The sequence below is a fragment of the Sphaerodactylus townsendi genome, linkage group LG08 (genome assembly GCF_021028975.2).
Source record: "Sphaerodactylus townsendi isolate TG3544 linkage group LG08, MPM_Stown_v2.3, whole genome shotgun sequence".
NCBI lineage: Eukaryota > Metazoa > Chordata > Lepidosauria > Squamata > Sphaerodactylidae > Sphaerodactylus > Sphaerodactylus townsendi.
In genome coordinates, this window is record NC_059432.1 from 62,317,729 (window position 1) to 62,335,046 (window position 17,318).

The 17,318-nt window shown below is 41.0% G+C and overlaps 1 protein-coding gene across 1 annotated transcript in view; it reads right to left on the reverse strand.

The window, feature by feature from the left end:
* TRIM8 (tripartite motif containing 8) overlaps positions 1-17,318 on the reverse strand; it is a 73,850-nt gene that overhangs the window by 10,867 nt on the left and 45,665 nt on the right. The window contains exon 3 of the mRNA XM_048505578.1: positions 1,110-1,205. Within this exon, the coding sequence (XP_048361535.1) occupies positions 1,110-1,205 (96 nt within the window). The remainder of the gene's footprint in view (positions 1-1,109; positions 1,206-17,318) is intronic.

Genomic DNA, 17,318 nt, shown 5'->3' on the forward strand with positions numbered 1-17,318 from the left:
AGAATGTTAAAGGGGCTGCAGGAATATGGAAGCATTTCAAAAAAACAAATTGGACAGAGTGGCCATAGCTTGACAATGCTCTCAGTTTCAGAGAAAATGGCATCTAGTAACAGATGGAGGGCCCTGGAAGGAGAATTGGGTAAAATACATTGGAAGTGGGTGTGAGCAAGGAGTCTTAGGCTTTTTGTCCCTAGTCATGCAAGGAAAGAGTTAGATGTTTTAATCAGGAGGGCCTACATGCCAAGGACCAAATATCTGGGGTGTAGTCCCTGCAAAACAAAGTCACAAACAGCATAGGAATGGTGGTAGAATAATTTGCAGAACCTGCATTATTGTTCTTTCTGTACAAGACTTCCTGTAAGACTTCATATATTCTGGTTGGATAGCAACTTTCTGAGAAGCCATGCTATAAGTCAGTGATAGCGAACCTTTTCGAGACCGAGTGCCCAAATTGCAACCCAAAACCCACTTATTTATCACAAAGTGCCAACATGGCAATTTAACCTGAATACTGAGGTTTTAGTTTAGAAAAAATGGTTGGCTCCAAGGCGTGCATTATTTGGGAGTAAGCTTAGTGGTAGTCGGTGGCTTTGAAGCAACTATGCAACTCTTCCAATGGATGAATCACGACCCTAAGAGGGTTTACTCAGAAGCAAGCCCCACTGCCAGCAACCGAGCTTACTCCCAGGTAAAAGATTGCGCTTTAGTTCTTCGCATGAAAATCAGTGGGGTTTAAGAGCGCTTACCAGGGTTACCTACACTGCTTCCCCAAAACTAGATCTTAGGTTTAATGCTAATAATCGAGCCCAGCGGCCCAGGCCAGCCTAGATGTGTATGGTGGGCACTCTGTTTACGCATGCCCACAGAGAGGGCTCTGAGTGCCACCTCTGGCACCTGTGCCATAGGTTCGCCACCACTGCTATAGGTTGTCTGTACAAGTCCATCCTCCGCCCACCACTGTATGTAAGCTTCTCACTATACTTCTGGCTGAGACCCTCTTCCCTCCAAGATGTCCTATCAAGGAACCCCTCTGACAAAGGAGATTGGGTGGGCACAGCTCTTGGTTCTAATGTCAGGAAAGGTGTAATAAAGTAAATAATCCCAGTTACTTCAACCAGCCGCTTGTCAGACTCCAATTTGTATAGCTGCTGTTCAATGTCTTGTTCACGCTCTTCTAGGCGGTCCTGCTGCTTCACCAGCATCTTCTGTAACAGAAAGAACAGGGAAGGGGAAAGCTGTTAGACCATTAGAAATGGGTTCCTGCACTTCAGTAGCTGCTGCAGTTACAAGGAATAATGGAAGCAACCAAAAAATACATTTCCAAACTTGTGATTCAAGAAGGCAGGTTGGTCAATTGCCAGGAAGCATACTCAAGGCCATCTTTGAGACTTATTAATAACCAGGCATAAACTTGAAGAACATGAACAGGGAAGAAGATCCCAACGGTGTATGGTTAAAGAGCCAGAAACAGGTAAAGCAGCAGCGTCGTATAATGTACTTTTTCTTTCTTCACTTCTGGTATAAAGTATGATGGGCAATTCACACACATTTTCTGGTGTGCATGGGCTTTCAAAACCTTAATAGGAAAATGGATCACGAGGAGCAGTTTCTCTAAAGCACTTCTCCTTGGTTCCATGTTTTTACTTCTTCAGTTTCCTGACATTTCCTTTTGTTAGCAACAGAAATAGCCATGGGAAAAGAAGAGAACAATAGGCGACATGGCCTCTTTGGAGAGTGGAGCTCTGCATTTTTCTCCAGATTTCACTTTTGTTCTTTTTTGTAATGATAAGAACCATGAGACGGCATGTGCAAAATTACCTGGGCCTTCCTGATCTCTTCCATGGAATCCCAAATACAAGAAACACTTATCACAGACTAATCCTATCCTCACAACTGGGTTTGGGTACTCCCTCACAAACAAACCATTAACACTCAGCGTAAAGGACAGATTTCCCAGTTTACTTGAGAAGTGCCTGAAGTGTGAACTAGAGATTCTGATCTCTGTTAGAAACTGCAAGAACACTTTCCCCTTACTAATTCAGAATTGAAAAGCAAAGATCAGTATCTGATTGTGAGAAAGCTACATTCTGTGTGCTTCTATCGTTGTCTTTCAAAAGTGGGTGAAGAGAAACTGTTTTATCTGGCATTTCCTCATTGACCCTCCTTCTCATTTATGAGTTTGTGTGTTTGTATAATTGTTTTAATATATTTATATATAAGTTTGTTTTAATGTTCTTAGTTTTTCACCACCTTGGGGACCTTTAAGTTGGGAGGAAAGGTGGCATAAAATGTTTTAAATAATATTTGTTGTTTAAGAGTTTAACAACATAGACAGTGACAAAGTACTCACTCATGAACAGACCATTAACACACAGCACAAAAGCCTAGATTCCCCAGTCTATTTCAGCAATGTCTGAAATGTATGCTAGAGATTCTGCTCATCTCACTGTCTTAAACTGTCAACAAACCATTTGGAAAAACTCAACAAAAGTAATTTATAACATTTCTGGTTGCTGTGACCCAAAGAAAAGCAGACTATATAAAATAATAGATAGATTAAAAGGAGAATGGAATGTAGATCACTCTTCCATCAGTAACCAAACCATCAAAAAAGTGGTGTTCAAGAAATACTTGCTTTGTACAAGCCTTCAAATTTAGTCTATCAACCACAGGTTGGATCCAAGCATGTCCTTAAGACTTCCTCCAGTGGTCAAAAAAGTCCTTTAGTTTCCAGAAGCTAACTTAATGAAAAAGGATCATTGGTCTTAGCTGAGTTTAACATTACATCCAGTCCCACGTATCCTGGCTGCTACATGTCCAACAACCCTTTTGCTTAGTCTTCTGCAGCAAACACAAGAGGTTTCTTGACCTTCAGTGAGTCACTCAACAGGTCTGTTGAGTCACAAATTTTGAAGGTCTGCTTGCACTAATGGATGACTGTATCAACTTTCCACAGTTTGGCAGGTTTTTAATTATCTGCCACTACCATGTGGTTTTTCTGGGCCCTTGGCCCACTATCCCCCTGAATGCCCATATGGAAAACCAAATATTGAGCCACAGCCACATCACACTATGACAACTGCCCAATTGACACAATAAGAAAGTTCACACAATTTTCTATTTCTTACTAAAAAGTTCTTTCTTTAGATAGAAAAGACAAAATACATCATCAGTCCTCAACTACTAATAAGTTGGAAGCACTTTAGGCAAAGAAGTTTTCGCATGAGAAAGTCAGTTTCACTTAAGGCACCTGAGTTTTTTTGATAATAAAGATCCAGATTAACCAGTCTTGCAGTGTCTTGCCTTTCACATCAACAAGTGGGTTCTGTTGACAGAATATAACCTCAACAAATTGTGAACTGCACACCTTTATACTAGATAACATTGCCCAGACATTCTGATGATGGATATCTTGTTTTCATAATGATTAAACCCTCTCTCTGAAAGCTAAGTAAAATGGGGATTGCAGATTAACTGTGATGTAATGATTGTTGTGTACTTACAGCTATATTCTGCTCTGGTTTTGAAGCAGCTCAGAACAGTTTATATTTGCAATCACTCTGTGGTCCGGTTAGGGTGAAAGGCACTGACACTGTCAAGGTCATCCAGTGATATTCTGTCAAGGACCTGAATCCATATCTCCCTAATACAGGACTGACACATGTCCACCCACTAAACCTCACAGACTATATTATGATAATTCACTAGACTGTAATATGTCTCATCCAAAGGCAGTAAATAAGTTGTGTATCACACATTCATGTAGTTCAGATAAGGAAGCCATGCCACATACTATCTGCAATTCTGGAGTGGACAGGGGGTCGCTTCCTGATTACAAAGGCTGGGATAAAGTTGTCCAGCATTATAAGATTCAGTATTTTATGTGCCATGGCACGCTGGCTCTTCAATTATTTATGTCATTTAGCATGTCTTTGTAAATCAGCTCTCCAGGACAAACTAACTCCTTTTTTTACAGCCATTTGTAGAAACCAGTCCACATAAGGAAACCATAGGTGTATGGTATCCCAAAACCATGGGGAAAAGGCCCCCATATTTTCAATATTCCAAATACCCACAGATAGGTTATATGAAAGTTCAGTAGTCTATCCATTATACTCTCACTCTGTGGCTTCCAGGTAGTTCTCCCACCCAGGCAAGCCAAACCCACTTTGCTTTAGCAGTAAAACTACATTATATCTTCCTAGGACAGATTAATTCTCTGCCTCCTGCAAGAAGCTCCAGATGACACACGGCTCTCCCTTTCATAAGAACATAAGAACATAAGAACAAGCCAGCTGGATCAGACCAGAGTCCATCTAGTCCAGCTCTCTGCTACTCGCAGTGGCCCACCAGGTGCCTTTGGGAGTTCACATGTAGGATGTGAAAGCAATGGCCTTCTGCGGCTGTTGCTCCCAAGCACCTGGACTGTTAAGGCATTTGCAATCTCAGATCAAAGAGGATCAAGATTGGTAGCCATAAATTGACTTCTCCTCCATAAATCTGTCCAAGCCCCTTTTAAAGCTATCCAGGTTAGTGGCCATCACCACCTCCTGTGGCAGCATATTCCAAACACCAATCACACGTTGCGTGAAGAAGTGTTTCCTTTTATTAGTTCTAATTCTTCCCCCAGCATTTTCAATGAATGCCCCCTGGTTCTAGTATTGTGAGAAAGAGAGAAAAATTTCTCTCTGTCAACATTTTCTACCCCATGCATAATTTTATAGACTTCAATCATATCCCCCCTCAGACGTCTCCTCTCCAAACTAAAGAGTCCCAAACGCTGCAGCCTTTCCTCATAAGGAAGGTGCTCCAGTCCCGCAATCATCCTCGTTGCCCTTCTCTGCACTTTTTCTATCTCTTCAATATCCTTTTTGAGATGTGGTGACCAGAACTGAACACAGTACTCCAAGTGTGGTCGCACCACAGCTTTATATAAGGGCATGACAATCTTTGCAGTTTTATTATCAATTCCTTTCCTGATTATCCCCAGCATAGAGTTTGCCTTTTTCACAGCTGCCATACATTGAGTTGACATTCCCATGGAACTATCAATTAAGACGCCCAAATCCCTTTCCTGGTCTGTGACTGATAGCACTGACCCCTGTAGCGTGTATGTGAAGTTTGGATTTTTTGCCCCTATGTGCATCACTTTGCATTTTGCTACATTGAACTGCATTTGCCATTTCTTAGCCCACTCACCTAATTTATCAAGGTCCGCTTGGACCTCCTCGCAATCCTTTGTGGTTCTCACCACCCTACATAATTTGGTATCATCTGCAAACTTGGCCACCACGCTACCCACCCCTACTTCCAGGTCATTAATGAATAGGTTAAAGAGCACTGGTCCCAATACGGATCCTTGGGGGACACCACTCCCCACATCTCTCCATTGTGAGAATTTCCCATTTACACCCACTCTTTGCTTCCTGTTTCTCAACCAGTTTTTAATCCATAGGAGGACTTCCCCTCTTATTCCTTCATTGCTGAGTTTTCTCAATAGTCTCTGGTGAGGAACTTTGTCAAAAGCCTTTTGGAAATCCAAGTAGACAATGTCCACTGGTTCCCCCTTATCCACATGCCTATTTACATCCTCAAAGAACTCTAGTAAGTTTGTAAGACAGGATTTGCCTCTGCAAAAGCCATGCTGACTCTTTCTCAGCAGGTTTTGCTTTTGTACATGTTTTATAATTTTATCTTTAATGACAGATTCTACTAATTTACCAGGAACAGATGTCAAACTGACTGGCCTGTAATTTCCCGGGTCCCCCCTAGATCCTTTCTTAAAGATTGGTGTGACATTGGCCATCTTCCAGTCTTCAGGGATGGAGCCTGATTTCAAGGATAAGTTGCATATTAAAGTGAGAACATCAGCAATTTCATGCTTGAGCTCTTTAAGAACTCTTGGGTGAATGCAATCTGGGCCAGGGGATTTGGTAGCATTTAGTTTATCAATGGCTGCCAGAACTTCTTCCTTGTCTACCACTATCTTCGTTAGTTCCTCGGATTCGCCTCCTAAGAAGCTTGGTTCAGGTGCAGGAATTTTCCTCACCTCCTCTTGGGTGAAGACAGATGCAAAGAATTCATTCAGCTTTTCTGCAATCTCCCTGTCATCTTTTAGCACACCCTTTGTTCCTTTGTCATCTAACGGGCCTACCGCTTCCCTTGCTGGCTTCCTGCTTTTGATGTACTTGAAGAACTGTTTGTTGCTGGTTTTGATGTTCACAGCCATGCGTTCCTCATAATCCTTTTTTGCCTCCCTTACAGCTAACTTGCTTCTCTTTTGCCACCATTTGTGTTCTCTCTGGTTTCCCTTTTTATTCTTACATAAGAACCCCGTGGTGTAGGCTAAGCTGAGAGTGACTGGCCCAAAGTCATATGGTAAGCTTCTTGGCACAGCAGTGATCTGAACCCAGGTCTCCCAGATCCTTTCTCAGTACACTAAAAACTAGTCATGCAAACTGCTTTCCAAGGATTCTGAAACAAACAGGAATCGATAATACAAAATAAAGATGATTTTGGTTTCCTTCCCTCTCCTGCCTTCTAGATCTCACAAGATCAACAGATTTCATATTGTCAGCCTACAGGCACAGAGTCATCTTTTTATGTATTGTACAGAGCCTAGTAATTTTCGGCTCTATATGAACAAAATATGGCGATGAGGATGGTGACATTTGTTTTATTTATTCAGGCTACAACACATGGCTTTTAAAAATTAAGTCTGTTGTCTTCTTTAATCTTAATTAACTGTCTGAATGCTAACCAATTAAGTCTCCATATATCTGTCCAGGAGTTAGAGAAACAGTCATGAAAAAACACACTTTTAAAAAACCCCACCTGCAATATTATACTATCAACCACACCTTTGCATAGCAAGTTACACCCAAACACAAACAGTTACTGATTGGTTTCCCACCTGGAGACATGACAATTTATACCCCACTACAACATTCCCTTCTCACTGGACACAGGGTGTAACAGACTTCCCTCTGTGATACACCTCTGAAGATGCCAGCCACAGATGCAGGAGAAACGTTAGGAACAAGATCCACCAGACCACAACCACACAGCCCAGAAAACCCACCACAAACAACACTTTTTAAAGCTTTTAGATGCTACATTTTTGTCACAGCAAGCAACATATCAGAAGAGGCATTTTCTGTGTGAGGAAAACAGGAATGTCCCTTAAGCAGCTTCTATTTTTATTGCAGAATTATAGTGTTTTAGCACAGAATTTGGATTTGCTTTGCTACGGAGGAAACACAAACACAAGCATAAATGAAGGATTATTTTACTTTAACAATTCTCTCTCCCACCCATCACATACATTCTAATTAGATCAAGCAAAAGGTTTTTCTGGTCGGTACTTGAGACTAGGGTTAGAAGTTTGTGTGCATGTTTTTTAAAATGGCCGTGTTGCATAAACAACTGGATATATTCCACTCTCTACAAAATCTTTATGTAGAGAAGCACAAACCTAGAAAGACCTGGAGATAGTGGAACACAAAGTATTTCAAATCACCACAATATATTCTATTTCTTCTACTTGTGGTATCAAGTCCCACTCTATGCAAATAATGACACATTTCCCAATGGGAAAATACAGTCTTTCAAACAAGGCTGTATAGAAAAGGGGGGGATAGTCAAATCGAAATTTGTACCCCCAAAATCACTTTTCAGTCTTACTCATTTGTTCAACAGCTTCACTGAAAGAAAAAGCTCTCTAGCTAAGGGTTGCTGGTACAGGATCAGTGCTGGGCATCTCCAGTCACCAGGTCAAGGGTACACTGCCTATAATGTAGATACAAAATTCTGTGGCATCCACAAAGGTTTGCGCTAAATGGTGTGTTTAATCTTCCACAGGGAAGAAAAAAAGTCTGCCTAGTTTCAAATCTTTAATGAAAGGGGGAGGACAAAGTAGGAAAAAACATTAACTGGCCGGGAGGGTTTCTGAGAGGGAGGGGAAAAACAGCACCAAAACCCAATTTTGAAAGTAATGTTACCATTATAAACTACCACAATGGAATTAATAATCAAGTAATTGATTCTGGGTCTAAGCAGGGGGGAGGTGAAGGATTAATTGCACTGCAGGGAAAGGGCATCACCTTCTCTCTAAACTGGTATAGTTTAGAGGAAAGGAATGCTGTGGACGTAGAATACTTTGATTTTTGTAAAGCTTTTGAAAAGGCGCCCCATAGTATTCTTGCAAGTAAGCTAGTGAAATGTGAGGGGTGGCATGCAAGGGAGGGGAGGGGGCCCGGCATCTGGAGCTGGCCCACCCATCCTAGCAGAGGGAGGGGGAGGGGTGGCATACAAGGGATGGGAGGGAGGGGTGGCATGCAAGGGAGGGGAGGGGGCCCGGCATCAGGACCTAGCCCACCCACCCTAGCGGAGGGAGGGGGAGGGGAGTGAGTGAGGGATGGCATGCAAGGGTACTAGACAATGCTACTACTAGATGGATTTGTAACTGGTTGACTGACCGAACTCAAAAGGGGGTTAATCAATGGCTCATCTTCATCCTGGAGAGAAGTGACTAGTGGGGTGCCACAGGGTTCAGTTTTGGGCCCAGTGCTATTCAATATTTTTTTATCAACGACTTGCATGATGGAATAGAGTGAATGCTAAATCAAATCTGCAGATGACAACAAATTATGTGCAATTTTAAAAATATGTACACTAAAAATAATGAGCTATTCTTTTAAAAAGCAGGGTAGTTTTGAGTCACAGTGAACAGGAATGTTCATTCCAGTTTTTATTGTAAGATCCATTGTTTACAATTATTCCTTACAAAAAAGTTAAGGTTTTTTTTACTTTTAAAGTTATTGTTGATACCATATTGTTCTTGTTGACCCTTTTTTCCACTTACAGAGCTAGTTTACTGTTTTTCTTTGAAATAAATATTCAAAAACATTTAACCTACAGATGCCTCAATTAATGTAATTTTATTGGTATCTATTTTTATTTTTGAATTTACCAGTAGCTGCTGCATTTCCCACCGACTTATACACGAGTCAATAAGTTTTCCCAGTTTTTTGTGGTAAAATTAGGTGCCTCGACTTATATGCGGGACGACTTATACATGAGTATATACGGTAATTGTACCTCTCTATTCTGCATTGGTTAGACCTCACCTGGAATATTGTGAATAGTTTTTGGCACCACAATTCAAGAAGGACATTGACAAACTGGAACGTGTCCAGAGGAGGGCAACCAAAATGGCCAAAGGTCTGGAATCCATGCCCGACAAAAGACTTGGGGAGCTGGGTATGTTTAGTTTGGTGAAGAGAAGGTTAAGAGGTGACATGATAACTATGTTTAGATACTTGAAGGGATGTCATGTTGATGAGGGAGCAAGCTTGTTTTCTGCTGCTCCACAGACTAGGTCTAGGACCAGGGGTAAAGGGTTCAAAGTGAAGGATAACAGATTCCACCTAAACATCAGGAAAAACTTCCTGACAGTAAGGGCTGTTTGACAGTGGAATGCACTACCTCGGAGTGTGGTGGAGTCTCCTTCTTTGGAGGTTTTTAAATGGAGGCTGAATGGCCATCTGTCAGAAGTGCTTTTATTGTGTGTTCCTGAATTGCAGGGGGTTGGACTTGATGGCTCTTGGGGTCTCTTCCAATTCTATGATTCCAGTAAGCAGGGATGTAGAGCTTCCCCCTTTGTTTTTGTTAATTTCTCAGGCACCTCAGACCTCATTAACACATGCAGAAATTGGGAGGAAGAAACAGCTGAGTAGCTGTGGCAAGCACAATGAGAAGCTGAGCAGTCTCTGCCTTAAAAGGAGACACTTTTGACAACTCTGCCTATGTTAGCAGAAAGAGATCTTCCTCTTGGTCTGATGCTTCTTAGGCCTGCTGAAGCAAAAAGACTCACCTGGTGGGACTCGTACCATCTCTCAAGTGAGTTTTTTTGCCTCACAACTTTGCTTGCTTTTCTGCAGCTCAACCTGACCAAGAGATTGTTGGCCATTATTATTGGAAGCTCAGAAATGCATCCTTTCTGAGCAATCCTGTTTTGTGAAACTGAAACTAGGTGCGAAAGTGTAGTAGTTCTGCTACTTTGGGAAGGTAAGCTTTGCAGAAGGTGAGCTATGAATCAGTTGTAGTTGGTATCTATGAGAGAAAGGGAGAAATTAAATGGATGTTCAGCCATAAAATGTGGCAATGAAAAAAAAAGCTGTAAAGGTTCAACATCCATTTCAAAAAAGGGTCTGAAAAAATGCACAAGCACCTGGTCTTGCTATTCATTTGCCAGCACAGAGAAAGTGGTGAAACCTCTGCCATGTCCTCAACTGTTCCTTCATTAGGAAAGACCATCTCCATTTGGCGAACCCCTCCTGGGACCACAAGAGCTGGAGAAGTACCAGCAGAAGGCAAGGCTTTGCAGCATTCATGTGAGAAAAATTTAAAACAGAAAATGACAGAAGCTTTAAAATAGAAAGGCAAATGTGGGAGTTACAAATATGCAGTGCTTGCAAATCTATTTCAGGCAAGTCACCAACCACTGCTCTTCCAACACAGCTACCTTCTTTCAGACTAGAGGCCACAGACTGAGAATATCTTCCAGCTTCATGTGTACAGGGGTAAACGATCCTGTGTTTGAACTTGGTGCTCCAATCCACTGACAAGGGGGTGGAGGTGGGGAAGTTTTGCTGCAAAGTACCACATGTGCTGCAGCAGCTCACACACTCCTTCTGACTGTCTTTTAAAATGAGCCATCTAACACAGGAGAGGGGAAATTTACAAAAAAAGAACATTTTTTCCAAAGACTTGTGGAATTATAAGCCATGGGAAAGGGGAGGGGGGATTTGCTGTTTGCTGAGTGCTTGAGTTGCACAGAAGGAGGAGTTCACAGTCTCCATTGATCTTTTAATTTAAGACACATACCACCCCCTCGCCAAGTGGGGATAGCAAGGGGAGTCACTGATAATATCACAAGGCATATCGTACCAACAATATTTGCTCAAACAAAACCATAATACCTTCCCTGTGAGGAAAGACTAAACATTTGAGACTTCTGCTAAAAAAAAAAATCTATACAAGGGGTTTACCGAAGATGCAGTGGAGATAAAACTCCCCCCCCCCTTTTCACCAAATAATGTGACTTCAAGGACACTCAGCACAATTGATAAGCAATAGATGCAGGGCAGACTTCTTCACTAGTGGAACTAACTGCCTCTGGATGCAGTAATGTTTCAATGACTAAAGGCAAAAATTCACAGAGGAGAGGTCCTTCAATGGCTATTAGCCAGGATGGCTGAGTGTGACTTACACAGAGGCAGTACACTTCTGAATACCAGTTGCTGGGGGATAAGGAGCTACCAAAGGGAATGTCCTCTGTATCCTACTGTAGGCCTTCAAGGGTACCCGCCCGGCCACTGTGGGGAAACATGATTCTAGACTAGACTATTTTTATGGAGCAAGTACATTTTCCTAGTATAAAAATAAATATTCAGGAAACTCCCCTCCCCCCCTCAACTGGATAATCACTGAATATGGTGTAGTGGCATAGTGGAACAACTCTTACTTATCTATAGCCAAACCTGGCGCCAGAGTAACAAGCTACACAATAGGGCTAGTCACACAAAGGGGAGACATTTATATGAACTTGAAGGAACCTTGAGGCTAGCAGAAAAATCTTTAATTAAGAAAGAGATAAAATTGCTTTAAATTACTACCACTTAGGAGCATTTTAAAATTCTGATGTAAAGCCTTTACATTGTGGTAAGAAGCCATTTCAAACTATAGATTTTAGAAAATTAATAAAATACAGATTTTAAAATTTAGATTTTAGATTTGTGGTGATGTTCCCTTCACCTTTTGCTGCTATTGAAGCCAGTTGCCCTGGTACTGTGAGCTCCCATTAGAAAAAGTGAGCCAGAGGGCTTTGAATAATTTACACATTGCCAAATACAACTTCATTTGCATATAATTTTAATTAGCATAGAATATGGCAAGCCATGACTAGTGAATTTGTTTCCCCATATGCTGTGATGGGCTTGTTCTAGAATTGTTAACCCCAAATGTGAACTAGAAATAATGAACCTGGAAAGAAAATAAACACACCCTTTTAATCATCTACCTATTTCTGAGCCAGAAAAGAAGAACACTTAGGTAAAGGGCCGAAAACACAATATATTTCAAGATGTGCTTTTCTAATATTTCCAACCAGGAATGTCTAGCTTACAGAGCATCACTTATCGCTCTCAGCAACCTTATAAAAATTCCATCTCTGCAAACTGAGAACTAGAAACTTGCTTTAACAACAACAAAATACCCTGGAGTTTTCAGCCTAGGAACAAGAGCCTCTGTTTAGGCGGCATTACACAATCCATGCTGCACATCCTTGCTCTGGAAGGTTTTGTAGACACAAAGTCTCTCAATGGAACAGAAGGATGACATTATGCACCCTTCAGTATCACTCCAATTGCTATACTGAGTGAAACCTCCATTTTTAAGTTACCATAGCCAGTTTCCCTAGCAACCAGTGATACAATAGTGAACAGGAAGAATGCAGACGCAATTGCAGTGTCTGAACACAATGGATTTCTGAATGAAGGGAAATAGCGCTCTAACTTCCTCAAAGCAGCTGTGGCTACTGGGGATTCCACTCTAAAACTCATATGAACTTTTAAGTCAACAGCCATTTTATCCAAACTCTACAGCCTGCAGCAAAACAGAACTGCGATACCCTAATTCCACTAAAATGTAGTATACTTTAGTCAATCTGACTACTATATGGTTATAACTTAACTTGAGTAAAGACCAAGGATAAATACACTCCAGATGCACTAAGCCTGTTCACTAGATCTGAATTAAATCAATGTAAGTTTTTGTGAGATCACCATAGTGTTACAAAACTTGCTTCTTTGTAACTGAAATTTTTACTTACTGTTTTCTCTCCTTTGCAGAAAATATCTTAAGAGATCAATCATACAAAATGGTACAATGAGGGGGCTGACAGCTGACAAACTATCCCTCCAAGAAAGCTGGATACAAGAAATGTGGTTACCCCATACCAGAGGAAGGACCAAGCCTCAATCCCAAGTGCTGACACAGCCCCACCTGTTGTCTTGAAATAGGGCTTTTGCAATCCAGCCTGTGAATACTGAATCTAGAAACAATGGCAGAACTAGGTGGTTATTGGAAATGAGGCTGTTGATTTATTTAATAAAATACTTCTATAGGGAGTGTTCTATGCTAGTTAAAACTAATCTATAGAATTGGCCTAAAATCCCCCAAGACATTTTAAGATTCAATGCAGCATTGATCTCATTCTCATTTCAAGCTTACCTTATCTTGACTTAACGTATTTTGAATGTTATATAACTATATATTTATATTCTCTTTCCTTCACATACATCTTAAGAAGTAGTTCAGAGTCATGAGATGGGTAAACAGAACGTTAATTTGAACAAGCTGTTTCATGACCGTGACTAAAAATCAAGAAAGTGAAAAAGGCAAGTAAAACTAGAACATACCTCTTACTTTTTTTCTTTAAAAAGTATCTGTTAAACTCAAGAGGCCTCATAATTATTTTATTGTTTAAGACCTTATTTTCCAAAGTTTGCTTTCAAGCAGACTCTTGTTGTCTATATCAACAGCCCAATCTCTTGTCATGTTCCCATTGTAAGCCCCACCTCCTTTCAACAGGGATGGTCAGGGTGCAATGTTTTCCAGAGCCCAGCATTACTGGATCACAGAAACAAAAGCCCTCCCCCTCCAAAACAAAATTAATCATCTGATCTGTCTGGCATAAGGAAGCATTTCGTGCTGTTGCAGTTGCCAAGGCTAACATCACACTCACACAATAATGAGCAGCACAGGGGACAAACAATATTCCCAGCCACAAATCTGTAACAGCATTTGCTGCAAAGAAAGCCAAACTCACTTATGCCACTAGCTGGCATAAATGAGCACTGTATTATACCAATCAAATAGGTTTATACCAATCAAACAAGTTCACAATGGTGAAAGTGTTTCCAGATATTTTAAGATCATTTTTTGGATTAAAAAATACCTGGACATCTCATCTACATTTTTTGAGACATTAGAAATGGGGAAGGCAACAGAAAGCCTGCAGTGTACATGTTTCAAGGGCCTATTTGTGCACCCAGTGACCTCTTGTAAGAATTTGAAATATTTTACCCTCAGTGTTGAAAAGATGAAGAGTTTTTTCTACCCTCAGTGTTGAAAAGATGAAGTAGGGACCATAGCACAAAGCAACACACTTTCTGAATCATTCATGCTTCTTATAATTCCCAGACCACATATCAAACTCACTCAGGTTTGCAAATCGAAGGCTAACTCAGGACTGTCATATTGGAATATAACAACTGCCATATAAGCATCTTGTAGAACAATAATCCCTAATGTGATATCTGCCAATGTGTTCCCTTGTGCCCACCTGCTTCTTCTTCTTCAAAGTATCTGTTTTAAAAAGCAAACAGCCAACAATGTTGCGGGGGGGGGGGGGGGGGGCAGAAAAGGCAAAAAACCCATAACCTTTATCTTTTCAGGGAGCACTGATTCAGAAACAACTGCCCCCATTATAGGAGTATGTTTGGCTTGCAACAGTGTTTTCTGACCAAGTCCAGTCCCTATGGCAGCTATTTTGTGATTGGTTTCATCCACCCTGCCAAGGTGGCAGGTATTTTTGTATGCTATCTATTTCATGTTCCCAAAATTCCACAATTGTTTACAGGGCCAACAGAATTGAAGATCTGTGCTGTAGAATAACTGCAACACAGTACCTGCCATGCTCCTGAAGCTAAGAGGTACATTAGGCTAATTACATGCAAATAAGACTTCAAAATAATTTACAGTGTACTTTCATAGGAATCCACAGTGCCAAAGAAAAATTTTATTCTGCCAAACATACTTTGTTAATATCAGAAAAGAGGTCCCCACTAAGATTTTCTGCTAATGAATGGGCCAGGGCTAATTCAAAAATGGAGCTAAGCAGCAAGAACTGAGCATAGTTAGAACAAACCAGAGAACTTCCCTTCACTACTCTTGTTGCACAAAGCCAACCTAAGTGAGATGACATTACTAATATCCCGTTTCCCCGAAAATAGGCCCTATCCCGAAAGTAAGCCCTAGCATGATTTTTTGGGATTTTTGGAGGATGCTTATAAGCCCTACTCCAAAAACAAGCCCTAGTTACAGATTTCCCAGGGCAGCTGATCTAGTCATGGGGGGCACAAAATCATGGAAAAAAATAAGACATCCCCTGAAAATAGGTCCTAAAGCATCTTTTGGAGCAAAAATTAATATAAGTCCCTGTCTTATTTTTGGAAAAACACGGTAGGTAATGGAGACAAGTATGTCAGCAAGATAATTTTATGACCCATAACTTTAAAGTCATGCATGGTCAAGATGATTAAATTTCATGCCTCAGGACTCCAAGGTCAGGAAGGAGTCCCTAGATCCTTCAACTAAGCACAGTACCACCCAGTCAACTTTGGACTTCTCAAAAATTCCAGCCAGCTGACTTCATAGACAATGTATCCTGGGAGATCATCAAACCTAGGTAACACATTCCAGCCCTGGTGTGCAATGGAGACTGTTTGCTAACACTCACAGAACAAGGGTGAAGTAAATTCTGTGCAAAAACTTATACATGTTTCCACCCAGTGATTCAACAATTCCAAGGACACCATAACCTTTAGCTTCCCAAGAACTGCTGGTATTCAAGAAACGTGCAAATGGGCAAAACATTCACACCTTAGGATACACGATCATAAAAACTCTCCTGACCCAGTAAAGACCCACTAATCATGCAGTCCCTGAAGGCACCAGAAGATCACCACATGAGGAATGAATGATTAGAAAAGGCAAAGTCAAGAACTTCCAAGGGGAAAAAAATATGAATGGTGATTATATGCTTAGAGATGATTCAGTCACGCTTTCTACTCTAGATGTACCCCTCCCCCCCAAAAAAATTCTCCACAGCATTTTCCCACATGGATTTTGATAAGTAACAAAAATTCATACGAGTCAGAGAGTAGAAAAAGATTCTGGGAACTAAGTGGTACTAAATGAAAAATCAAGAAGCGGTCTATGGTGAAACAATCCCCTGCTCATTTTCCCCGTTTACAAAGCAAAAAGGAATGGAAAAGCAGAAGACAAAGCAACTTTGATGGAAAAATCTGCCCTTAATGAGGAAGATTCCCAATGGATTTCCCAAGGAAGGGCTGAACCTTTCTTAGGATATAGAGCGTAAACCCGGTCCATAGTTCTGAAAAAAAAGCAAATTCCTTTGCTATTAACAAAATGACCATAGGGATGTGGGTTGCAGTCTGCACACAGAAGGAATCACTGGAGAAAGTAAAGCATTCATGTCCAAAGGGACATATTGTAGGCTCATCAGTTGCAGCCAGGTCAATCAGTTGCAAGAAAAGGTTTTCTTGGCATTCACCTCTACTAATCCCACAATGACAAACCCAGTTTCTTCCCTCTCTGCACTATCTGACACTTGGTTCAGCTCCCTAGAGTCAGTCATCAATCACCCAGTACCTATGTGACCAATATGCTTGAACCCAGGTTCTTAGAATGCTTCAATCTCAGGCTGAGTGCTTAATATAAACAATACATTTGCCAGTTCTATGAAGAAGCACTGGACATTAGGCCACTGTATATAATCTGTAAACTTCAAGATGGGAGAAAAGTATGTACTGAAAGCTTTGCCAGGGACTGATATCTTACTGCTATTCCTTGCATTTTCTACCAGCTTGCCAGGTAATCTTATTTATGTCTCCTCTGTAGGAGACAAGATGATGAGAACTGCATCTGCAGAGGCTGCAATCCAATTGTCCTATTGTCTCAGTACAAAATACTGCAGAGGAAGGTAGAAAAAGCCCACTAAGACCTTGGAAAACTGGATATTTCTGCATGTTGCCATGGAAGAGATCTGCATCTCTTTTCCAGCAGGTTGGTTTTCTGTTTGTAATTGACACTTCTTTTTTGGCAACAGCAGGATTATTTAAAAAGTAACACCTTGAATACTAATAGTGAGTACTGCAGTAAATGATGTGCTTCCCAAGGTACAGAGAAAGATCCAGAAAAAGAACAGGTCACCATGCCGATACCTTCAGGAGCAAAGTATTACAGAACAATTGTGATTACCCACTAGGGATCAGATATATCCGCCTTCACGTAACACCAACTTGCAGTCCCAAAACTTTGCCTTGGGAAAATTCAGCAGATGCATTTACTCATAGAGGCTGCAGAATTTCCCTGCTTGCCCCCCACAGGTTCTCATTCTTTCTATCTGTCACTGATACTGTGAACAACGCCAATCTACTGGAGGTTCTGGC